The sequence below is a fragment of the Prinia subflava genome, chromosome 11, assembly GCF_021018805.1.
Source record: "Prinia subflava isolate CZ2003 ecotype Zambia chromosome 11, Cam_Psub_1.2, whole genome shotgun sequence".
NCBI lineage: Eukaryota > Metazoa > Chordata > Aves > Passeriformes > Cisticolidae > Prinia > Prinia subflava.
This window is the reverse complement of record NC_086257.1, coordinates 20109418-20135178: the sequence shown is the minus strand read 5'-3', so window position 1 is coordinate 20135178 and position 25761 is coordinate 20109418. Positions and strand designations below refer to the sequence as shown.

General features: G+C 39.7%; 1 protein-coding gene across 6 annotated transcripts in view; it reads left to right on the top strand.

Moving 5' to 3' along the window:
* NAALADL2 (N-acetylated alpha-linked acidic dipeptidase like 2) overlaps window positions 1-25761 on the top strand; it is a 417141-nt gene that overhangs the window by 169049 nt on the left and 222331 nt on the right. For all 6 annotated transcript variants that reach the window (XM_063408209.1, XM_063408206.1, XM_063408207.1 and 3 more), the window contains one exon: window positions 14668-15169. In XM_063408209.1, coding sequence (XP_063264279.1) covers window positions 14676-15169 — 494 coding nt within the window. In that variant the 5' untranslated portion in view covers window positions 14668-14675. The remainder of the gene's footprint in view (window positions 1-14667; window positions 15170-25761) is intronic.

Here is a 25761-nt window from a genome sequence, read left to right as displayed (position 1 = left end):
ACATTACTATTAGAATATTCCTGGTAAGGTCATGTATGATTGTTTTTCATTTACCTCAATACTTGTATCACTGTCTTTTAAAAGATTTAACTCAATCCTTGCACTCTACCTATATGCTGCAGGTAAATCTTAAAAAAGAACTAGGTCTGGATGCTCATAGTAGGCCTGCCAAAAAATCTCAGTGCTTAAATACTTCAGGTATGTGTTTGTTTTCAACCCTTAATGATATTTTATTCAAAGCAATTAGAATGTTCAGAGGGTTAAATAAGTTGAGCTTGTTGTCCAGCAAAAAGCAAGGTGTCATTTTAATTTAGAGAGGAAATCTGCAGATGTGAATTCTGCATGGAAGAAGGACAATAAGATCTGGCTGCAGTAGAAGAGCATTCTCCCAGCCTCGGTGGGTTATTTCAGTGTGTTTGTAGTGGTCTTGGATGTCTTTGGAACCATCCACTGGATCCAGGTGTGATGTTGTGGGCTGTGGTTTGTTGGGGTGTTGCTCCAGTGCCATCCAGCTCTGCCAGGGAGCCCTGCTGATTAAATGGGCTGTGCTGCTCTTGGCTTACAAAATGCAGAGCTTCTGGCCAGCAAACTGGCTTTGAGCTCATCTCAGTGCAGAATTGGTCTTTATCATTGATTAAAATAGTGGAAGTAAATAATGAGACATCTTGGTGATCACCAGCGTACGAGTTTAAACAAACAACAAAGCAAACCTGAAAACAACCATCAATTTGAGCTCGTAATTCAAGGTGTGTTGTGGGATGGAAAGGCACTGCTGACTCAGTTCTGCTGCATTCAGAGTTTGGGAGAACTGACCAAACCAATTTCTTTTAGTGCTGATGAGAGTTAAGCAGCCTCTGCAGCCCACGGGAGGAGTTCATCGTGTCAGGATGAAGAAGTGACGATCCTCTCAAACACTTGTAGCCTGGGAATTCCATCGACTATGCATTCATTAATAATCTTAAACCTTCCACTTCGTGGCTCAGGTCTAATGGGCTCATTAAATGGGAGCCCATTCAGGTTTCATTCAGCTGTGTGAAGCCTAAATTGTGATAGGGCTCTAAGAAGATTTTGCTTACCACCACGTTACGTAAGTTTTCCCATTTCTTACTCATTTTGCAGTCATTTTGACCTTGCTAAACCAGATTCCAACTATCATCAGAAGCATTTAAGTAGCTTTCTTCACTGCTATATTCAAAAACTCTTAAGCTAATACCCTCTCTACATTTCATTCCCTATATATTTATTTTTCTGGTTCTCATTAATTTAATTAGGTTGCAGTCCTCCTTTGCTCTTTTCTGTGAGATTACTCTGCTGGATAAATCCATTTTAACTTTGATGACTTATGCTAGAGGTGCATCCTCATAGGTATCTACTCAAATAAAAGTGCCCAGAGTCAAGTATTCTCCTTTTCCCATAAACAAAATTCCCAATGCAGTCAGTAAAATTACTAGTTTTTGATAATCTGCATCTCTAATGAGAAAGTCATCTCTTTACTTCAATGGTAGCTACTTCAATGATAGATAAAAGTGCTTTAGAACAGTGCTGAATTTGGTTTTGAAATCACCCAGCAGCTTAACAACCAGCTTTGATATAAAATTCAGTTCTCCAGTTCTTTGTAGTAGTCTGCACTAGGTAGAAAAGTTTATGGGCATTTAGCCAACTGCCTTTTTATATCTTGCATCCACCTGTTTTGACATTAATCCATAAAAATAAACTCCATATGTAGCCCAGAAAATGGTCTTTGTGGGTCCCAAGTTACAATGGCAATAATTAAAATGATTGCTTTCATGTCCCAGATGGTGACTGTGGTAGATAATTGTATTCTCTGCAATTATTTTGGACTAAGTTTAGCAGAGGAAGGTAAAAAATCCAGTATGGTTTTGAAACAGCACACGATATTTAATTGGTTTAACTGAAGACTTAATTATTTCCAGGATCTAAACGTAAGGGAAAAATGGAAATGGATCACAGGCCCAAAAGAGATTTATGGAGGCATTGATGTGTTACTTACATACAGATGTGGCACAGTGGTCACTGTAGGGTTGCTGTCTTTACATTCAGTGTGGCGGGCTTTGGGCATGGCCCTGTAATGGGAATTCTGTAAAAAATCTGAAAATGGGAAATGGAACTCCCTACTTCTGGCCATATTCAGACCAAGCCTTTGTAATGTCTGGCAGGGCAGCTGCACCTTTGTGTCTGGGTGAAGCACAGTCATAGCTTGATACTTAAAAGACATAAAAAAATTGAGTAATTAACTGACATCCTGACAGCTGATGACATATTATGCAGTTGTAATGATTTTCCTTGTGTTATATCAACCCTGGTCGTTCCAGGCTGTGTTTTGGCAGTATAAATATTTTGTGATAGAGCAGTGCTTTGTGACTTCCCGAGTTTTACATTTTCATGCCATTTGCCTAACGTTTGGTCTCAAAACAGCTTTACTTTTAAGTGCTATTGAAGATCATTTATTTTTAATAATGCCCCTGTTCATAAATAAATTATAAAAGCTATGAGACATGCTTAATATAGTTCAGTGTGTTTCGAAATACCCTCAATACATAAAGAAATTACAGGTATGTCCTATATCTGAAATACAGGGAATTTTGTGCTGTTGGGAAAAAAAAGAAAAGAAGAACATTCAGATTTTCAGTCTTGAATTTTCGTTAATGTACAAACTGTTTCCTAATGTTGATTCTTGATTCATTTTAATTATAAATTTAGTCATTCTAAATTTTTCATGAGCTTGGGTGACTTTTCACTAGAGACTGATTTGCCTCTTTCCTTGCTGTAAATCATGAAAAACACTGTACTATGAAGCTCAATGGAAGACATTTCTCTGTAAAAAAGTAGTAGAGATAAAGGAAATGCTGCTGCTTTTTTGATTTGCATGTCCTGATCCTCTTCCTTATGGGCATCTTCTGACTTCTCTTTTTTTTTTTTCCTGAGCTTGGAATTAGGTCATGTATAAATAAAGCTGATTAAGTTGTTTTGTGAGGGAAATATTCCCACTAAAACCCTAAATTTAATAAAAATGCACATTTTTAGTGAGGAAATGTTTATTTCTAGAGAAATAATTAACATGTAAGGTAAAACAGAGCATGTTCAGTTATGAATGACATTTCTGGGGAAACTGAAAAATTTCATTTTTATTTCTTGAAGTCAAAGAAAATACAGATCTTTATAAGGTTTAGTATCTGTATTCATATTTTTATATATACATACATATATTTAATTTGTATTTCAAAAGGGAAGAAAGGCAGCAGAGACCAGGGCCATTCTGAGAGTCACTGTAGTGATCTAGACAATTTCCCAGGGGCCTGCAGAGAGACAGAAGCTGCATGTGAATGATGGTTGGTTATACATTTGTTTATTTTATGAAGTCTTCTCTTCTTCCTTCAAGGAGACATCTAAGTATTGTAGATAAAAATCAGTCTAGAAAATTTGACTGTAATTCGTATTTTGATCCAAATTATCAGTATAACGTTGAAAATACTCATATAGTATTTTGCAGAATTTAATAGTTTTAAAAAAAGAATCACTAATAAAATGTTTCTTGAGAGTCCTTTTCAGAGTCAGTTATGGATAATATTTTCATGAATACTGCCAGGTTATGTTCTTTGGAAATTAGCTTATTGATTCCCTTCAATTGGAGGCTGACTTTTTGAGAACACTGGTTTCTTACCGACTCCTGGCTCTGCATAGTGAGAGCTGGTGACTGAGATTAAAATTAGGCTGGGAATAAAATCAATAAAAAGCTTTACAACTTTGAAATTTCCATGAAACTCTCCAACAAAATGTTTTTAAAATGAAGTTGTCAGAAGTAGCGCGGGTTTCCATTTGTTTGTGTCACTGGACAGATGCAGCAGACGAAGCCCAAGCTAGGAAGAAATTAAATGTATTAACTTAATAGAGCCTAAATCCAGATGGTTTTCCCGCTTCAGGCTGAAGGGTTCATAGAATAGGAACTCATCAAAAGGAGAAGTCTGCCTGGTCAAGCCCAGGTCCTGCTGTCCTGCTCAGCCTTGCTGTAAATCCAGCTGTGCTCCTCATCCAGAGCTCCTGCAGTGAGTCCTGGTGGGAATTCTTGTGTTTCCATCCTGCTCCAGCCCAGCTGCAGCTACCAAAGGGTTTTTTTGAGATGTAGGATAGCAGTAGCAAGGCATTGTGACCAAGGCTGGGCTGACACAGACCTTGTTTGTGTGTCTGTTCTGTGCTTTCTGACATAAAGGTGTCCCCAAAAAGGAAGTTTTGTCCACTTTTTGGGTGATGTGGAAATTGCGTCAAAGGCCGCAACAAATCCGAGGCACGTAAATTAAATGCTTCATTTATCACTAATTTGGCAAACCTGCATCGTTCCTGTGCTTCAAGGGTTACAAGTCAAGCAGTTTTTAGCAAGCTGCTAATCTGCTGTGCTTGCTCTATAGTTAGAGTTGCTTGCTGTCCCAGGAGTTTCCAGCAAATGCTCATACAATCTGATTAACATGGTTCACATACAAAGGGCGCTGGCCTGGGGACTACCACGTCTCATTAATGGAAATGAATTTTTCATGCCGTGGCTGCTATGTCTGTGTGTTAAGACTTTTCATTTCTTTTTCCAATTCTGTCTCTTTTCTGTATTGTATTTTTTTTTAAGCAAAAATGTCTGTATGAATTTTAACAACTGGTTATATTACAGGTCTGAGAGTTTTTATATTTGCATACTGATGTTATTTTTACTAAGAAACAGATGTATTGGCAGCAGAGGAAAGAAAGGGAGTGCAATGGCATACATTTGTGTTTATATTGAACCCTTTAGCTCTGATTGAATGCTGGATGAGCTCAGCTTAAGGATGAGGTGACTTGATCTGTTCTTGGCAGCAGTCCTGCTTTGTGTGGGAGGCTGGAGCAGGTGACCCTGTGAAGTCCCTGCCAGCCAACATTCTCATCATTCTGTGAATAGTCAACTTTTCGGTGTAACTTTCCATGATTAATTCCAGTATTGTAATTGATGTATCATCCCATCTTTTTAATAGGCTGTAATGTGTTTCTGCTGTCACATGAATATGGACATGTTCTGGTTTATAGCTGAAAGCAGGGAGAGGAGGTTTAGTCTTCTCTTAGCACTGTTCCTTGGGGTGTTTTGGATTAATGGTGCATTTTAAAGAAAATGGGAGAGGAAGCAATAGTACATATTAAGCCAGTATGCAAAGTGTGCTCTGTGCCTGGTCATCCCCAGCTGCTTTCCTGTGGCATTTGTTAACATTTTTTGATTGTCATTTTCTGGTTACCATTACCTTGGTGAAAGTTCCCAGACATCCCTGGCTGTCTTGCCCAGGGTGTGTACCTGGACATGGGTATCCAGCATCTTACAGGATCATCAGCCCACATTTAGCTGATGGTACAGACCTGAATTAGCAGCAACCATCAGCCCTTCTGCTGATGCACTGTTCCCACTTCAGAAGGGAATTGCTGCAATACCTCTAAGCATCAGTTATACATGGTTTATAGCCTCCTTTAGTGTACTAAGCTATATGTTTCTTGAATATGTCCTCTTTGTTCTTGTCATAATGCACACTTTGCTTCTCTTCAACTGCTAATGTCTCTAAATCAAAAAGTTCTACAGCATAAACAATTTAAGCTGTAGTAGCTGTGCACAATGCTGGCCAAGTATAAAGAAGGTTTAGGAGAAGTTTTTCCTCTACGGTCACTGATCTGTTTTTTTTTAGATTATAAGGTGTGTATCACACTCTTCTCTAAGTGGTCAAGAAGTGTTATGGTTGCTTTTTAAGAAATTATTCATTGAGAAATGTGTATAAACTAACAGTATAAACGAGCTCAGTCTACAGGCAGTCTGTGGTAAGTGGTGCATGGATGGAAGTTTGACTGTCAACTTGAATGTGTCAAAAATAACCAGATCAGGCTGAGACTGAGAACTGAGATAGTTCTTTAGGATAATGGAGTTCTCCACTTTATTTCTTGCAATGGCCTCATTTCCATTAGGCACAGTAAGGAATTATTCCCTAAATAATTATTCGGAAACCATCAAAAAGAGGCTGATTAAAGATTAAACCATAGGTTAAGCAGCTATGCCTCTTCTCCCAAGGATGTGGTCACACTTGGGTAGGATTTGGCTGAAAACAGCATCAGAACTGGCTGCTTTTGTGGCTTTGTTCCAGAAGGGCTTAAGTAACAGTGTGACATTTTTCTGGAGAGCTACTGAAAGCACACACATTACTGATGTATGAAGCTTTACATGTAGATGTACTTCATCACAGATGTAAAACCTGTGGCAGAACTGCCACAAGACAGGTGTGCAGAGGACACAACAGAAAGAAAGGGTTCTTCCTTTAATTTTTATCCTCAGGAATCCACTGAGGATTCCTTTGTTGACCTGAACTAACACATCTCAGATTTTCTTTTTAGGAGAAATCATGAACTCATTTCAGCATGTAGACAGTGGCGGATTCAGGATGCTGAATGTCACACCATGTTGACTATGTGTGAAAAAACGTGTCCTGATAAATTCACAGGAATTGTACTCCATGCAAAATTACACCTCCAGGCAGACTCAAATGACCAAACTCTTGACATTTCTCAAACTTGACAGCTTATTTCAGTGGAGATTTAGGAAAAAAAAAGGTCAAAGGACACCAAACATATTACTGCTCTACTTCTCCTATAGCTATAGGAGCACTAAATCTTCTAATATTGCATCTTCGGGCAAATAAATGGGTTTCTATTTAGGCCCTAGGAGCAGGAGTAAACAAGGCTTAGGAAGAACAGCTGAAGGAGCTGGTATTTGGAGAAAAGGAGTCTTAGGGGAGACTTTATCTTCTCTACAACTCCCTGGAAGGAGGTTTAGCCATGTGGGGTTGGTCTCTTCTTTTAGGTAGCAAGTGGTGAGACAGGCAGAAATGGATTTAAGCTGCACCAGAGAATGTTTAGATTGCCTATAAGGAAACATTTTTTCACTGAAAGCCCTGGCACAGCTGTCCAGGGCAGTGTGGGGTCACCACCCCCGAGGTATTTAAAAGTTTGTGGTTGTGTAGGGACATGGAGTAGTGGTGGCTTTGGCAGTGATGGCTTAATGGTGACCCTGAAGGCCTTTTCCAGTGTAACCAGCCCCCGATTCTGCCCTCGTACAGATCCTGTGCAGGGTTGTTCCAGCCTGCAAATGTCCCCTGCAGCACTCTGGGGGCTGATAATGCCTGAACAGCCCTGCTGCCTCCTGCCAGCTAGCCCGGGGGTGTGCCTGGGTGTGGGGGACACAGGGATGCTCCACAAACACCACCTCATCCCGGGTTGCCACAGCAACGTCACTCAGTGTACCTGAGCTTTAACATCACCTGGAAAATAAATCTGGCATGGTTGTGAAGTACACTCGCTTGTTTTCTGAGTTCCTTGGGTACAGATCGTTGAAAAGAGTGGAAAATTATGTTACTGCCTTACTGTTTTCTGCCATAAACCATGCACAGAATCATTAGAGCTGTCATCTATCAAAATATAGTAAAATTCCAATAAAGCTAAATTGTAAATGTTGCCATCTTCAGCTCCATAATATATTATTTTTAGGGGCTCTCTGTCATTGTTGAACTTGATAAAACTGAGTAAAACCCCACTGAGCAAGAAATGAGAAAAAACAAAATCTAGAAAATGTAGTATTGAAGTAAGAATTTAATTTTTTTATACAAGTACTGACCTATTTTTCTACAGCAAGTTAGAACAGCACAGGATGGTGACAGCATGAACATTTTTGTATGTGTCTATCAATATTTTGAATATATCATTTAAAGTCTGGTTTTATCCAAAAAATTACTCTTGACATCAGGCGTCAGGGCTTCATATTTCCTCTGTATCTCTGATTTCCATGTGAAATATTGCTGATAGGAATATTTGTCTTCTGTAATAATTGGCTAAGTTTGAGAATTTGATCCTAAACTCTAAAAACTGGAGCACTTGGAACAGATTGCCCAGAAAGGGTGTGGAGTCTCCCTCACTGGAGGTACCCCAGAACCATCTGGGTGCCAATCCTGTGCTGTGTCCTTGGGATGACCCTGCTGGGGCAGCGAGGGTGGGCGGCCACTTTTAGATAAAATTGTGTCCCAAATGCTCCAGAGCCATCCACTTGTTTGTGGGGTGTGGTTTCTTTTTTTGTTTGGTTGTGGATTTTTTCCCCAAACAGAATGTGTTAATATTTTCACTGCAAGGTTTTGTCAATGATTGTTTAAAATCAGGGATGGAGTTGATGCCTGTGATGAGGCCAGATTCCTGGTTTTTTTTGTTTGTAGCTCATCCAGAAGAGTGACCTTTTGATTTCGGTTTCCTTTTGTTTGTGTTGTTAGTTGGCTGGTTGGTTGTGGTTTTGGTTTTTTATGTTATTTTCTTTTTCTGGTTTGTGGGTTTTTTTGTTCTTTTCAAGATATGGGTTGAAACCACATCATATTTTGCAATGTTGGCTTTGCATCTTTTGAAGTATAGCAGACTCCTGCTAGCACACTTTATTACAGTGTAGTAGCTTGCAAGTGTACAGTTTCCAAATTTTTGAAGTTAAAATGACTTATTTTTTTAAATAATAATTTAAATAGGATTGACTGTAATTAAAGAGAAAAAAGAGTTGAACAATAATAAAGTGAAATGTGCCCAAGCAAAGACTGGCAATGTAAAAATTTCTGAAGCAGAAATGAGTCATATAAAATTAACTTTCTTAAGAACTGCTATGGCCTGTTAGTACAACTATTGCTGTCAGCATTTTCAAGTTAAACACCATTTACAATGATTTTATTTCACATCAAATTCAACTATAAGCTTAAATGCAAATGCCCCAAAATAGTTTTTGTCCTGCCAAAGCTTTACATTTTATTTCTCTCAGAGGCAGTTATAATGTCTGGGGGGATGTAATGCAAAATATATTATTGATGAAACCTTGAAGTTGGAAAAAATATATCTATGCAGGCAAACTGGATATTAGGTTAGTGTACAGGCAGTCAGTGTGGGGAAAAATGGGGAAAGGGGAAGACTGATGTTTTGGAAGAGCTTTGGGTGGGATGGACAGGAGCTCAGGCAGAGTTTGGGAAGGCAAATGGTGGGGAAGTGGTTTGGGCAGGATGGTTTACGTGGTAGGGCTGGGGCCTGGTGCAGATGAACAGAGATGTGGGGCAGAATTTCCTCCCTTTACACCCAGTTTAAGAGCAGTGTGTGCACAGCTCATCCCAGCTAGCCCTGGAAGTCCTGATTCTCCGTCTGCTTCTTTTTAGAAACACTGAAATCCTATCCAGCGCCCTTCTCAAGGAGAACAGCAGGATCTGAGTGTTGATTCCAGTGGAAAAATGAGTGATTAATTAATGAACTAAGAAACTGGGGTGTCTGTGTGTGTGTGGCTTCTCTCTCCTTGTTTGGAATTGTCATCCTGATGTTTGCAAATGAGCAAAAAGAGAACAGTGAGAAATCTGAGCTGTTCCCACCCTAGTGGGAGGGAAGAGCTGTCCTGGAAGCAAAGCGAAGGCAGCAGCACAGCACATCCCACTAGAAATGCACAGGCTCCATAACAGAGCCATTTATACTGATCTGATTGCAGTGCAGTTTTAATAAACCTCCTTGGTAGACTCTGCATATATCACAGACACTGTTAGCTCCTATAAGGTCAGTAAATATATCTGAGTTTTGTTTCAGGCAAGTAGCTATTTGCAAACTAAACGTGTCTGAGAATGGTAAAGATCTGTGTTAGGAATACATGCCCAGCATTTTAGAGACCAGTTAAGGCTCATTTTTGTTACCTGATACCTGTCTGCTGGGGAAGAAGGAGCTTCCTGCAATCTTTCTGCAAGCCCCAGGAATTCAGAAATTCTGAGAAGGCAGCAGGCAAATATATCCATGTTCCTATGCACATCTGGATGGCCCAGGATATTACAGCTCTGGTGGCTGATGCATTTTGATAGCAGGCAAATTAACTCTTGTTCCAGCTGGACATCATCGTGCACAAGTCTTACCAGCCAGGGTGCACCACAGACCCTGCTCTTGTCATGTGGTTGTCCTTTGTGTTGATATTTATGGTATCCTGGTCCACATGGCTGTTGGTGATATAATAAAATCAGTGAGAGATTTTGGAGAGGTCAAATACTCTGTATCAGTCATCTGTGCCAAAAATGACTTACTAGTGAAGAGACAACTTCAGATTCAGCTTAACTGTGTTTTACAGACCTTTCTCCAGTCTGATCTCTCTGTTGTTTCTGCTACAACACTGCTCAGTCTTCCAGGTTGCATTAATCTTCAGTGAAATGTGAACAACTGGTGGGTTTTGCCATTTGTTTTTATCTGGTGGCTCTATGGAGTGGCAAGATATTTAATTGTCCTGCTGTAACTGAGCTGCTCGCCACATCCCAAAGGTGAGGGAAGGGAGAAATCATTACTGCACCAAATTAAGGCAGCGGTGATGGAAATATCACATTGTTATTTTTGAATTACAGGGTAGTGAAATATTGCTGTTGACAAGGGCATCATAATCTCTTCTGCAAACAGGGATTTATGACTCTGAAGAAATTTGTCTAGGCCTGAAACTTGGCATCATCTCGTTTAACAAAGTACTAATTTGTTGTCATACATACTTTAAAGCCTTGCAAGTGCAGTGGGTGTTGAGTTCCATGACAAGTACAGCTATTGGCCCTTTAAACAGGTGATGGTACATCTACTTTGGGGGTTTTCCTGGGGACAGGAAGGTTACAAGGACTTGGAGGAAAGTACTCTATCCTCTTATAGCACAAGGGCTCTGTATAGAAGATAGTGAGAAGAAAATACAAATGAAAGACCCCTTTAAAATAAGATGAGCCAACTACTCTGGAATTTTGGATTTATGACTGTACCAAGAGGCCACAATGCCTTTAGGAGAATTCCTGGGTGAATTTGCCTTTTCTGTGCTGAGCACTGAGTGTTAGAGAAGGTTTGCTGTGAGCAGCCCATTAACACTTGCCACGCTTCCTGCTGTGCATGAGCCTGCTAATTGTCTCTGCTATTTATGAGCTGCATTTAACAACTGCAGCGCCAGTCACAAACAATTTACAGTAGGATGGTCATACTGCTTTTTCCTTGTTGGTTTCATAAAATGTTCATTTAAACTTACCTTTCTGTTATGGAGATGTTGGGGGGGTGACAAGACCTTTAATGAAGATAATTTTCTGTATTTTTTGCTGATAGGGGATTGAAGCAGGGAAAGTTGACAAGAAAAGAAGTTTCTGGTGGTTCCATAACAAGATGTTCCTATCAGGCAGGATGTAAATGTGTTACTTTTAAGGTCAAAGCACAGGCAGAGAGTTTTGAAATGGGCTCGTTAAGGCAATAACGATCTGATAAAGCTGACTCTCCTGATTTCTTGTGTGCAGTTAATTGAAAGGATATTTAGCTTTGGGTTGACACCTCTTTATAAACATTCTCCCCACAAATCAATGGAAGTATAGAAATGTACAGCAGCTTTATTGGTCATCAGCTTGGCTCTGTCCAGTATTCCAGAGTTTATGATCCCCTTTGCTGTCCCTATAGAACGGCTTTAAAGCTCACTTGGTGCATATTCAGACTTCTGGCATTTTGCAGTTGCTCTTTTATCTTTATAATAAAACATGTATTTAACAACAATTAAATGTTGAAACAGCTTGCTGGCAGATGGGGTGAATTTTCTATCTCCTGAAGTTTTCAAAAATGTCTTTCAAAAATATGTTCATTTTATGGTCTGTGTTATAGAGAAGACTGAACTAGAGTATTGTAGTGTTTTTTCTTGGCTTCAATTTTTTCCTGTATTTCTATTGTCATTTTTTGTCACAATTCACTATTATTGTGAATATGTAGTGTTTTCTTTCTTTTTCCAATTCCAAACCAAAACTACCATTTAATACATAATGTTTAAGTCATCCTACTTCCTTAACCAGCTAAATACTAAATAGAAGAGGTGATACAGATTGCATGGCACAAATGATCTGTGCCTTGAGAAACAGATTTTACAAATTAATTTGTAAAATTAATTTTGGAATGGTTAAACGCAGTGCAGGCCCTGATCTCAGATACTTCAAGGTAAGTTGTGCTCTGTCCTTAGACTGAAACAATGAGCTTAGAAATATTAATGGGAAAAATGAAGTTAACAACTGCAGCTACTCTTGCATTCTGTGCATTCTTTAACTAAAGGACATGTGTTGCTAATAAGATCCCATACTCCAAAGACTGGTCTCAAATATAAAACTGAATTGAATATTGATTTTTTATTTTAGGTCATTTAGCTGCTTGCGTATTTGTAGTTGGTTTAGGTTTTTTTTCCCCCCTGAAGTGAGGAAACCAGTTTTGGTGCTTTGAATGAAAATTGAATTGCTGAGATGCTAAGATGTAGAATGGGGCTACTACTTATCTGCATAATAACCATTAATAAGCATTTCAATAAATTTCATATGTATTTTTATTATGCATTTACATGTAGATTTAAATAACCTTTATTAATACACTTCATTGAACAATAATACACTTTAATACCATAAATATGAGAAAAACTTAACTACCACAGATAGGCAATGGTCAACATTCAGCAAGATTAATAGTTTCCATGTAACTGCATCTGAAAAACTCTCTTAATTCTGGTTTATGGCTAGTACTGTAGTAATATGCCAAGGGTTTACTTATTTGGCTAAAACAGTTTGTTAAATGACTTCAGGAATTCTGGAACCAAAATTATGTGTTTATGAAATGCAGTGATGATTTGCTTTGCTTTAAAGGACAAAACATCAGTCTTTAATTTCTAATAAAAAGCAATATGAAGTGGAATTGGAAAGATGAGATTGTTGGGCAGTTGATATTACCTAGCAGCGATCTCTGTCACTGATGGTTTGCAAATTAATCCTTCCACTAACAGCAGAGAAGATGGAGTTAAAGGGCAGATAAACAGCTTGAAAATGAGTTATCTCAATTTTCCAAAGAATATTAATGCGTGCTTTGATGTCCAGTTGGTGCTTGGCAGGGCACAGCAGGCATTTCTGGGGCTGGCATTATTAAATATCTTCCTGGACAGCCTGGATGGAGAGGCAGAGCGCTCCCTTGGGAGATCTGGAGGTGATTCCCAACCCTGGGACTGAGGTGCTGAAGTTCAGAGGCTCCTTCACACCTCAGGGCTGGGCTGACAAATTCCACAGAGGGCACCCACAGCAGCTCTGCCCCTGTTTGGCTTTGCAGCCATTTGTGGGTTCGGCTGGAATTTAAAGGCTAAATTTGCAGTTGTTATTTAAATAAATAAGGCAGGCTTTCACACTAATTTAAGAGGCTTCAGTTCAGCTCACTCTAAGCTCTGTTGCTCCCACTGTGTATGGAAGAGTTTGGACTGCAGGGACCAAAAAAAATTTATTTTCAAAGGGACAGGAATGGTGGCTTAGAAGGTGTGGGCTCTCTTGACTGCTGCCAGGCTGTGTGACAGTTATAGGTGAGGGATATTTATATGGCTGCAGGGAAAATAGGAACTGTAAATTGGTATTGTACAGAGGCAGATAGCCTTTCAGGGAACGATAGGCTGTTTCATTATATTGGAGCTTGCAAGTGGTTTGCTCTCTTCAGAGAGCTTCAAAAAGCTGAATTCCACTTTGCCATTCCAGTGGGTTGCTCTATTATGTGGTAATGCTACTTAGAGATGAGTCCTGGAGAGTGAAAACGCCTTAAAACATAACAATTGAGTGATAATGTAGTGTTGTTGGTGTCAGTCTAGTGTTCATCTCTATGAGAGGTTTCATATCTTTATCTTCATTTTTTTCTAATTGAGAAGTGAGTCTGATGTTTGAAAAGCCCTAAATTACAGATGCTTATGTGTTGGAATTGTCAGAGTGTGGGGGAAAAGGCACCCTGTTGTTGCAGTCTGTCAAAAATGATTTGTTGAAAATTGACTTTGAGTGTTTGTAGTGGAGGTCAGAGTTCCCTTTAGAGGGCTTCTACTTCCATAGAAATATCTAGAAGTGCCACAGTTGTGCCTTGCTATTAAAAGAATGATTTTGTTACAAATACTTACCTGGCAGTGCTTTTGATTCATTAAAATGGGAAAAATAAGTGGAGCAAAACAGCTGGGACAATTTCTAAGTAAATTCATCAGTCATTCAGGAACTATGCATTTAAAATGCCTATAAATAATAGAATGCTCCATCTAAATGGAAGCCTTTTATTGATATGTAAGTACAGTGTCACCCTGAAGTTTCTTTTTTAATTTATCATTTCCTTGTGTTTAGAATCAGATGAGGCAATTCATATTATTTCCAGCTTTTCAACTTTATTTTAGCAGCATTATTTTGTATGGTGTGTGAAATGAAATTGTTGCACACAGTTGTTAAGCTTTAAAATTACTTTCAGGTAACAAATAATTGTTTTGGAAACTCTGAGCCTTCACTCAATTTTTTAATATTATCTCGAGGACTGACAAAATAATTGGATAATTTCAGTGGTTTGCCATTGGCACTTCTAAATTTCTTTTATTCATATTCTTACAATCTATTTCCCATGAGGGTGTTCATGGGACTGCTGATCCTACAAAAGACAGGACAGTGGAGATGGACAGAGTGAAAAACTGAGAACCCAATTTTTGGGCTTTATTGTCGGTTTTGTTCTCTCAGGTTTACAAAGGACAAATAAATTGTTCACGTGTGCATACAGAAACAAACATTTAGGTTTTGAATTTTGCTTTAACAGATAAAAAGATGGCCTATCACAAGGTGAACGCAGAGCAGAGAGCACAGGGGCACTCTCCATACCTGGACAGTGATGAGCTCCAGGCCACAGCGCTGGAGCTGGAGTGGGACATGGAAAAAGAGCTGGAGGAGCCTGGCTTCGACCACTTCCGACTGGACAGTGCAGCCCAGCCCCACCTGGGCAACTCCCAGAGCCCCGACCTCGACCTGGAGCCCATCCAGCCCTCCTCTTCTCCAAAGGGAAGATTCCAGAGGCTCCAGGAAGACCCCGACTACATCTCCCACTACACCAGACAGGCGCCAAAGAGCAACCGCTGCAGCGTTTTTCGGATACTGAAAGTCTTTTGCACTGCTTTGATTTTATTTATTTTTGGGATTGTGATAGGATATTATGCACGCAAGAAATGCCCTTCTCCCCCTGCATCTCAAGAACCAAATAATCCTCATATCTACCATGAAATTCTCAAGGAAATCAAAGCTGAAAATATTCAACGAATTTACAGGTATGTACCTTGGCAGGTTTCTTGTCTAAACGCTCTCAGATGTCACTGTTAAGTCTTCACCTGATTTTTTTTTTAATGTGAAATCTTATTTACAAACCCTGACTTTTTTTTTTTTTTTATATTCGGTTTTATCATGATGCTTGGGAGATGTTCAAAAGCGTGTACAAAATCCTTTTTTTAATAATGCAAATTTGTGCTAACCATAGGTTTTGCTTTAATTATGTTCTATTGCTAGATGTATTATCTTTAATGTAAATGAATTGAAAAACATAGATAATTCAAATTGAGTTGAAATACAGAACAGCTGTCCTGGATCCAGCTGACTGCCAAATAACACTATTGAAAAGCAAGGTTGATATGATGTTCTGTAATATGTGGTGCTTTGAGAAATCCCCATCTGATTTTTGGCACAAAAGTAAACTCTAACTGGTGTTTTTTTCTCAATATGGTAAATGAAACCTGTGGGTTTAGGATGGAAAACTTAACTTCGCACTCTGAAAGATGGTGATTTGTTTATTTTTTTATTCTTTATTACCTGTTTTAAGAATGTAAATTTTTGAAAAATATCTGGGTTGTTTTGGTTTGATTTTACCCTTTCCTCAAAGTGGAATCCTTTCAGTGCTTTGAAAAGTCTCTACAACATGTTTGTATCAGAGTATAATCGCTTTTCTATATCACTGAGTGTGGAAGAAAATAGTTTTTCCTGCCAACTTTTGAAAGATACTTCTATAGGGGGAGGGGAGATGAGTTTATTTTTGGCTTCTGGAATGCAAAGTTCCTTTTTCATTGCAGATTTTTTGATCAGTATCAGTTCGGAAGCAGGAGAACTCCCATACCTGAAGTTAGAAAAGATTGTTGTCATGGTCATCCAAAGAGGTGTTACTGAGTAGATCAAAAATACATCAGAAGTAACCACAAGGGATGTTCTAACAATATTTGTCTTCTGTTATATTTGCTAAGCCAAGTCTTAAATCATGTAGTGGGTAAGACCAGGTTTTGAGCCAACACTGGTACTAAATACAAGAGAAAAAACATGAAGGGTTTCATGACAGTTTTCATATGCTGAACTCATTCTACTTCATACAAATCTAATTATTTTCATAATGGGAAAGGGTGCGGGTCATGAAAAATGTTGATTTTTAATGTAAAACGACAACTTTTTTTTCAGAGAGTAGACTGAACTGAATTCTGTCATTGGGCTTTGTCACAATCAAAGTATTGGAGTAAGCTAAACTGTGAGATTGGGTATTACACAAATTACAGCAACTTGCTGACATGTCTGTCAGACTCAGGATAATACTTCAGTACTTTGTGGGGACTGGGAATCACTTGCCATTCTACTATTTCAAAGGGTGCTTTAAAACCATCCCTTTTCAAACCCTTTATCACTTGTGAAATGATTTCAGCTTGCTGTTAGGATACTGTTAGGAGAATCTGGATTTTAGGTAATATGAATTATATGAATATTTTAAAACTTAACTTTGGTAGTTGCCATCCTATAACATAATTCTTAATATTTATGTTTCTTTTCTATTTAATGGCATGCTTTCAATAAAAGCTATTGAATATTAATTTGGCTACCTATCAGTTCTGTATATAAATATGTAATCAATGCTTTTTGTGCACTGCCTTGCCCAGGATTTTGGTCTGAGACAGCTTTTATCCCATATTCAGTTGCTTTCCCTCAGCATCTGTTTGGCAGGAGTCAGAGTGACTGCAGTGAAACCTGGCTGGGTGTAAGTCTACGAACATGCAGCATATGTTGCTTGGGAAAAAAACAAACAAACAAACCCCAAACCTGACAAAATCAATGGATGTTATTAAAAAACTTCCTTCAATAAAATACTTTGAGTTACTAGGAATAAGTGGCAGCTGCTTAGCTTGCAATTTCTAAATGTTACTGAGCATGACATTAATTTTTGTTGTTTACTCCTTAGATCAGGCTCAGATGGTGTGGGAGTTTGCTAACAGTCCTGTAAAGGAATTTAGAGGGAAAAACCTGTTTAAGGGACACTGAGGTGCCAATCAAAGTGCTGGAGCATCACCTTAATGTGCTTGAAGGTCTGGGGTGGGAGCTTTGTGAAATCTGCTTGTGGTTGGATGAAACTTTGAGGATTTGACCCTTTGCACTTATAAAGAAGCAGAAGAAGTGCTCCAGAGAATTTGGGTTGGTTTTGTTTGGATTTGGACTGGATTCTGTGTGAGTTGACAAAAGCCTGTCTACTGATTCTTGTTAGGAATGGAAGTGTTTGAGTCCCCATCCCTGGAGGGATTTAAAGGACATGTGGATGTGGCATTTAGGGACATGGTTTAGTCACCTTGTCACTCAGCAATGCTGGATTAATGGTTGGACTCAATCTTAGAGGTGTTTTCCAACCTAAACAATTCTGTGACAGTGTAGGATATCTGCAGTTTGTGTTCATGGGTTGCTGGATTGGGATTTGTTCAGATTTTTCATCTCTGTGTATTCTCACCCAAATGCTTCCATCACTATCATTTTTCCCCCCTCGAGCAGTAGGGAGGTTTAAATCCCTTCATAATACATCCAGTTGTGACTAACTGTCCTTCAGAGGCGTATCTGTTCCTTATTCCAGCTGGTAATATCACCTGCAGAATCTCCCAAATCCATCTCTGGCAAGAACAGATTTATCACTGGTTCTGCTGCCATCCATAACTTAAACTTAATTCTTCAAAGGGCTTTGGGGGAGCAGTCAGCAGCTGCTCTCCTGTGTGTCATGGCCAAGAACGAAAGTGCCAGTGCAGTGAAGAAAGGACTTTTCCTTGTTTTTTTCTCAAAATGAAGTGAGAAGTGTCCATGTCCAAGTGTTTCTTGTGCCCTGATCAGTTGTAATCAGTACTGTTAAAACCTTGGGGCTTCAAACCTTTTTCTTAGGTAAAGCCTGTGAAATACATACCTGAGGAGCAAAGAGAGCCTGGAACTTGTTGGAAAATCAGAGTTTTGGAGCTTTGGACTGAGTGAAATTTAGAGGCTGGTGCTTGGTGACTTGCCTTTGTGGCAGGAATGAGGAATCCCTGCAGGAGCAGAGCCTCAGGAGGGCTGTGAGGAAAGGAGGGCTCTGCTGACTGCTGCCCTGGCTGGAAACACATTTAGTGCCCTCTCTTGTTAATATCTGCTGTTAATTACCAGCTACACTGACCTCTCCATGGCTGCTGGGAGCAGTGAGCTGGCCTCGGCCCCTGCTCACTTCACTCATCATCAGTTTTGTCCCCTATACACAAATTTTGGGGGTTTTTTTTTGTCACACCAACAGCTGAAAAGAGCATTGCAAAAAGCAAACCTCAGAGAGAACTCACCCTATTCCTCCTGGATATCAGTTTCAGGTATTTCTTGTGTTGCTACCAAAAATGCAATATTAAATCTAGTTAGTCTCAGTCTAAAGCCAGGCCTGCTTCATCTTTGGAAATGGATGTTGGCACATTCCCAGGTAACCAGGAGCTCCCTGGCTCTGTTTCATCCCCACTGCGGAATCACTTGGGATTCTCTTCATTCACATGATAATTCTGAATGTGTATTTATAAGCACAAAGCCCCTTTTGAAGGGAGATAAGAGCAATATCAAACAACGGGAAGCTCTCACTTATTCCCCTGCCACCTCCCCATTGAAGAATGGCTCTGGGAACGTGGGGAGGTGTCTTTTGTGGAAAAAAGATGCCCTGTGTGACCCAAGTGCTATCTGTGGAACAGAGACTTGATAAATTTAGGCTTCAGATACCAACTTATGTCAAATATGATTTCTTTTTAAACAAAAAAATAGGTTATATCTGTATTTCTGAGGTGTTAATAAAAAGACTTGTCAGTTTTATAGTTTTCCTTGGTTGAATTATTTTTTTAAAATTCAGTTTCTTTTTCTTTAGATGAAAAAAGGATGCATTATATCAATATAATGCATTGCAAGGATGTGTAAGTTTGATCCTGTTAAGGTCAGCTGCAGCATATGCTTATAATATTCCTTTTCTTTGTTGAAGAAATGTCTTAGGTTATGGTTTACTTACCATTGAAAGGATGTGTTTCAAGTCCACCATGTGTTTCACTGAGAACAATTTTTCTTTCCAGTTGGTTACTTCTTTACCAATAACCATAAAAATATATCGATTTTTAGATGTTTGATTTGGGAAATCATTTACAGTGAAATCTGATTTTTTGTATCGTAACTGCATCCTTTGTAAATTAAGTACATAGTGTTGCCTTAAAATGATTTTCCAAAGCAATGCATGTTTGATTTCCTAATCAATAAGTGTGATATGTTAATGAATTAGTGTCAATAAACTATATTATGCCACATCAGCATAGTAAGTAATAAGTCCCTTGATAAATCTACTGTCACAGCCTAGATGAATGGCTTTAGTCTTGCTGCTGAACAGTGCCTCGTGTTTTCCATGAAAAAGTGACACCAGGTTTTGATAGGCATAAAATATAATGAATTTTGCTCAGATCACTGATTTTTGAATTGCATCATCTTACTCATTTAAAGTTAAAGATCACCTTGCTGGAATTGCCTCCCGGTCCTCACAAGAGGAGTTGGTTAGGGTTTAGAGAGATCCCATTTCCATGGCCATTAGCTGTCTGCTTCTTCACCATCACTGCTTAAAGTGTGGGGCAATTTAGTCCCAATTAGAGCAGCGATTCTGAGTGGTGACAAGTGCTACTTTGCCTAATAGATGATGAAATGAGCTGTGCCAGCCTGGCTGAGGGAGTAATTTGCGTTTTAAAGGTCTGGCATTGCACATTCCTGCCTGTTTGGGGTAAGGGAGGGATTGAGGAGGGTCTGGTGATGCCTTGAGTTACTCTGCCAGCTGAGCTGCCCCAGGATGTCTTGCTCTCCCCTTTGCCTGTGCGTGTCTGGTGCTGTTTGAAAAGCTCAGGTTTTCAGAAGATCGTTTCTGTTTCAGGGACAAACTGGAATGGATGGGGAAACATCTATGGATTTCAGAAATCCATCCATTTTCAGAAACTTTTGGTGAGTTATAGGCTCTGTGCTTGACTTTACCTGAAAAAAAGAAATACTTGACCGGGGACTGCTGAGCAGCTCTGACACTAATGCTGGCTAAGAGGCAGTATTTAGACGCTAAAGAGTTATTTACTTTGCCATCTATCATTTTTATAGATTTAACCAAACCACATTTTTCTTAACAGAAAGAACCTGAAGGAAAAAAAAAAAACCACACAACCTGCTGAGATGACAACCAGTTTTCATTGTAGGCCACATGTTTCTGTTTGGTAAAAACCATAGGTTGAAGAAATTGGACTAAGTTGTCCTTCACTGTCCAGTCCTTGAACCTCAGTACAGGGAGGATCAGCAATTTTGGCTGGTGGTCCCAGGGATGTGCTTATAACGAGAGTGAGGAACAAACCTTGCAGAACAAACCCCCTTAATTTAATTAGTGACACATGGGCTGTCTCCCAATTGCCTGAACAACTGCAGGAATTTCTCCTAAAATCTAGGAGAAATCTAGAAATGGGTGATGATATATCCAAAGAACAGGAACAAATTTATGAGCATTTAAGACCCTGTCTATGCTCTGAACTTTCCAGCGTTACAGTGTGCTCAGGGTGGGTTTTTCCTTCAAGGAGATCATGGCAGAGGGCATTGCAAACAGTCCCTAAAATTCCTGAAGCACCAAGCACTGCCTGATTCCTGTTTAGAATGCATCTCTCATCAGCACGGTGTAAAACTGGAGTCCATGGATACTCCTGAGATCCAGCCTTTCAGTGGAATCTGCACTTCCATGCTAGGCACTGCAACAATAAGCAATTAGTTTCCTGCCTGTACACATAAATCAAATTACCAAAGCCCTAAGGGGAAGGAGTTTTCTCAGCCCTTCTTGGCGGTGCTTTGACATGCAGTTCCCTGCCATCAGCACCTATGACAGCTATTTGCTGCGAGCCTGCTAAGTCAGACTGCTGAATTTAACTAACTGCAGTTTGCTGTACTGTATTAAGTTACTGTTCATGCAGCATTTGTAACTGAAGGTTGCTGGGGAACACAGCTCAGGATCGATCAGGGATAATGAAATTGATATTGTCTGAATAATAATCAATTTTAATGGTGGTGTTCTGCAGTAGTCTTCCGCTGAGGGGCTTCTATTCTCAGTTCAATTCTCTTTGAAAGCTGATGGGTTTCTGGAATGAAACAAATCTGGATTGCATTGAAAAGCTGGGGCTTTCCCTGGCAATACTGGAAATTGTAGAGTGTAAGACTTTTCAAAATTAAACAGGTTGGCTTTTTTGAATTTCTAGAGTGCTGTTTGTGGCCAAGAAGTGAAATAATGCCTCCTGCTCTGTGTGTATGTTTGATTTCTCCCAGTCTCAGTAAAGGGTAATCTTTAAATATACATTTTCAAGTCTCATCCTTCATATAAGCTGGTGTTTCCTTTCTCATCCTTCACGTAACCTGATGTTTCCTTTGGACTCATCCAGTTGCCACAGATTTACATGTGTTCAAGTTAAAATACCGACTCATACTCTGCTTGGTTTATGAGTATTTCTTCAAGGCTGAAAAGGCTGTAATTTTCTAGTAAGATGGAATTTTCTCTTTTCGTTCTTTTTTTTATTTTTAGGGAAACATAAAACTTGAAAAGTGAATTGAAATGTCACTATCAAAACAGGGTGTTCAAATAGCTCAGAAGAAAAGTTGTTTGGAAATCTTTTTTCTTAGAGACCTCATGATTTTTGTTCCTGTTTGGGGAATTTGGGGTGTCTGTGCTGACAGTTCCCTACAAAGCAATGTCTAGTCCTTGACCAACTTAATGTCTTTATTTCTCTTTTGTGATAATTTGTTACTTAACAGAGTAGCGAAGATAACAGAAACAAAAATTAGCATGAAAAATAGCACTTTAAGATCTTACTGTTTTACTTGTTTTAGTGGGTGCTCAATCTTCATTAGCCATCTGGCTAATTAAGTGGGTTGTGTGAGGCTTCAGGAGAAAGGTCACTATTGCTGAAAGGGTCAGGACCTCACCACAGATTGAATTCTCTCCAGGAAATTTGGGAAAGCTCTACAGACAGGAGGTTGCAATAATTGTAGTGTTTTACTGACATCTGGGTTTAGAGAAATAAAGTGATTTGGAATGTCTTTGCTGTGGAAGCTGGGACATAGCTGCAGACCTCTGCAGTAATCCTCTCTTGTAATACAGAATTGATGAAAAGGCTGGAATTTTGAAGCACATGACCTTGACTCAGCAGTCCAGTGCTGGTGTGATGCTCCAGGCAATATCACATTTTGCTGCTGCTTCAACTGAAGCCCACAGACTGGAGAAGCCCAAAATTTGGAGAAGTGAGACAGTGAGAAGAAGGATCAATAGTTCAGAATGTGTCAGGAGTCCATGGAAATGTCAGTGTGCCTTTGATGGACATTGTTTTCTTGGTTCCAGCAGGGTGCTTTAGCAGAGAGCTGAGATATTCCCAGTTCTAGTTGTGGCCAGGCTCTGGAATCTGTTTCCTGTCCAAGGCTACGTGAGCCAGGGCTGATGCAGTGCAGGTTGAGAGCATTTAATTATTGAAATACTTGGCTGAGTGCTATTTGCGAGTGAAAGGTGGTAGCTCTGGGAAGTCACTTGTTTCATGGTCATTTGTTAGTAATCGTTATTGAATGCTTTTATTTTTAATAAATGCCAGCCTGGGTGATGGGCCTTGTGATGTGCATTATTAAATAAATAGGCAGGCTTCAAAAAAGGCCATACAGGTCATGAACAAAGTTTCTGTTCCCTGTCAACTATTTAGGGAACGAAGCAAGGAGCTGAATTATTCATAACATGCTTAGTGCAAGGCAAATGGAACCTGCTGCTGTGCTGCAGCAGTGCAAATAGTGACCTAAAATATACAAATGGGTTTCTTCTGTATTATAATGTCTGTTTTTCTTTACTAATATTTCTGGAAGCTATTTAAGAAAATTAAACCCTGTGACCAAAAAAAAAAGTTCTATCTGCATGGTTCCTCAGGATCCTAGCACAGACCCTGCAGGGGATATTGTTTCTAAATTATTCAGTTTATGTGCTAGGAAGATAGATAAGGCATGGTGTTAATACAGGTATTCATTTTGTTCCTGTGGAAAACGTGTGGGTTCTTTCAAAAACAAATTTAATAACTTTTGTAAAGGCTGTTTCCTACAGACAGAAACATAGCTATTTGCATAGCTGTCCATTTCTAGATGGGGTTTTGTGTCTGTGTGAATACACAATCGGTGTAATGTCCTTTACACAGCACTTCTCAAAGCTGTCACATATTCCAGTGCTTGGCACCACTTCTCCCTGTGGTTGTGGCTGAGGCCTGATTGCCTTCTAACCCCAGGGCCAGAAGTGCTCCTGGTGTTCACAGTTCCTTTGAAGAGGTAAAAACTCCAAGTACCATGATGGCTGTGTTATAAATGCCCAGAGAGTTATGATGAACACAGTCCTTATATATATAAATATAGCTTGGGGGGCTTATCTCGTTCCTATCGACACAAGTATTACACAGAATGTAAGATGAAGTTTGTTGATTTCAGTGCAGCAGTATTTCCACATAAAAATTGATACCTGGGGAAGAATGCAGGGTTAAATTACAAGTAAAAGTACACAGCAGAGAAAAGCTGATGAATGGAACCAATTCCTTTATGGCTTTGTTCTGTTGTTGGGTGTTCTTTAGCCAAACTGTTGTAGGATTCAAGACAAAATACATCTGTGGCATAAAAAAGGTGAGGTGAGATGATTTAGTGATTTCTTTCTACTTTTCTCCCTGATCTCTGCATTTCATCAGTCTTTTCAGAGCTTGTATTGAAGCATACCACGGTGAATAAAATTTTTAAGTACGGTTTTGAATTAATGCTTTTGAGCTGTTCTTGCTAGGATGCCTGAGAGGGCTTGATATTAATAATCTGTCCTGATTAACAAACTGAACTAAACCAGAGGATTTGGGCTGTGGGGCTGCAGGAGCTGGGTGGAGCTGGGTGCTGGCACAGAGCTCCTGGAAGGCACAGGGAGATGTTCATGGCACTGTGAACAGGCTGGGCATTATCTGGGATTTGCAGCTCTTCGCCAGCAAAACTTTTTTTTTATTTTTTGCTTTTTTTAAGAAGCAGACTCTGTTAAAACAAGAATCATTTGGTATTATTCTAGAAATACAAAGCTAAATAAATTAAATCCTCCTTTAGTCTTGTGGATTTGGAAATTGGTTTTACATGCTTTTGTCACATCCTGCCTGGATTAGTCTAACTCCCTTTCTCCAGTTTTTGCCAGCACTGCTGCCTCACCAGCCATGTACAGATCGGAGATTCCTGAGGAGGAACAGGCTCATGGAGGGCTGGGTCTCTCTTCTGTCTCTCTCATTTCCTCCTGACTCAGTGTGTCTTGACATTAGAGAGGTTTCTGTGTGTGGGAAACAGTTAATCTGATCGGGGTGAGTCACACCAGCATGAAATGTCGGCGGTAAGATTGGATCCCTTCCCCTCAGTTAACGTAATTAAGACTGACATTAAAGATCAAATTGTCCTGGATCAAATTAGGTGAGTGAGAAGCTCCTCAGTGCCATTCCTGCACAATGCATCCCTGCCTTGAGGAGGCTGTGAGGTGAGGATCCCCCGGTGCCCTGGGGGTCTCCTTGGTGGAAGGCTCCTCTCTGCCCAGCTGGGCTCAGAACTGATCCTTTCCCTTGCTCTGGGGGAATGTTGGAATTCTTCCAGCAGGACTGTGGAATTGCATGTTCCAAATCTAAATGCTTTGCTGCCTGGCTGCCTTTCCTCAGGGACCTTTCTTGCACTGCCTCAGGGAAACGCAGGGTTCTCCAAGAGCATTTTGACTGAGCTGGGCACGCCTGTCCCAGCAGAGGGTGTGATGGATGGCACCAGCATCTTCTGACTTCTGAGGGCCTTCATGTGATCCTCCTTTGCCCATGTGTTTGGTTCCTCCAAAACAGGTGAATCTCTTTGAGATCTGGTCCTGTTCGCATCCTCTTGGACAAGAGCAGCTGGCATTCCTGCAGCACCTGTTAGCATAAAGGATATTCTTTATTGGTTTCCTTACACACTTGCTCCAAACTCGTATTACCCTCCAAAGAATTCAGAATGTTTGCACTGAAATTCGGTCATTGAATAAGCCAGGCTACCCCAGAAGAATTAACTTCAGCGTTAGTTATATACTGGATCTCCTTGTGCATAAAGACATTTTAACACCTTTGATTTATTGTGTTTTAGACACTGGTTGCTGGCTGCATTACATTATGTGACTCAGTTCAGCAGAGGTAGAAAACAGATTTATCTAAAGATGAGTGTTAAGTACATGTTATATGATGTTGTGCCACTCATGAAGAGTGACTTTGGGACAAGAATGGTGATATTCCATCAGTAACTGAAGATCTATGACCCCAAAGGAAAAATTGTTTCTTTTTCCAGGATGAGAGGAAAGCAATATCATACATAGAGAAATTGCAATAATTGCAATAAGGTTTCCTGTAGCCGTACACAAATAGTTTCAGTTTTTAGTGCCAGACTGTGATACAGGATGTAAATAGTGCCTCATAAAACTACCAAAAAGATAACTTAAAAGAAAACGCGTGACCTTAGCAAGAATTGCAGGGGCAGCTATTCCAGAAGCATCAAA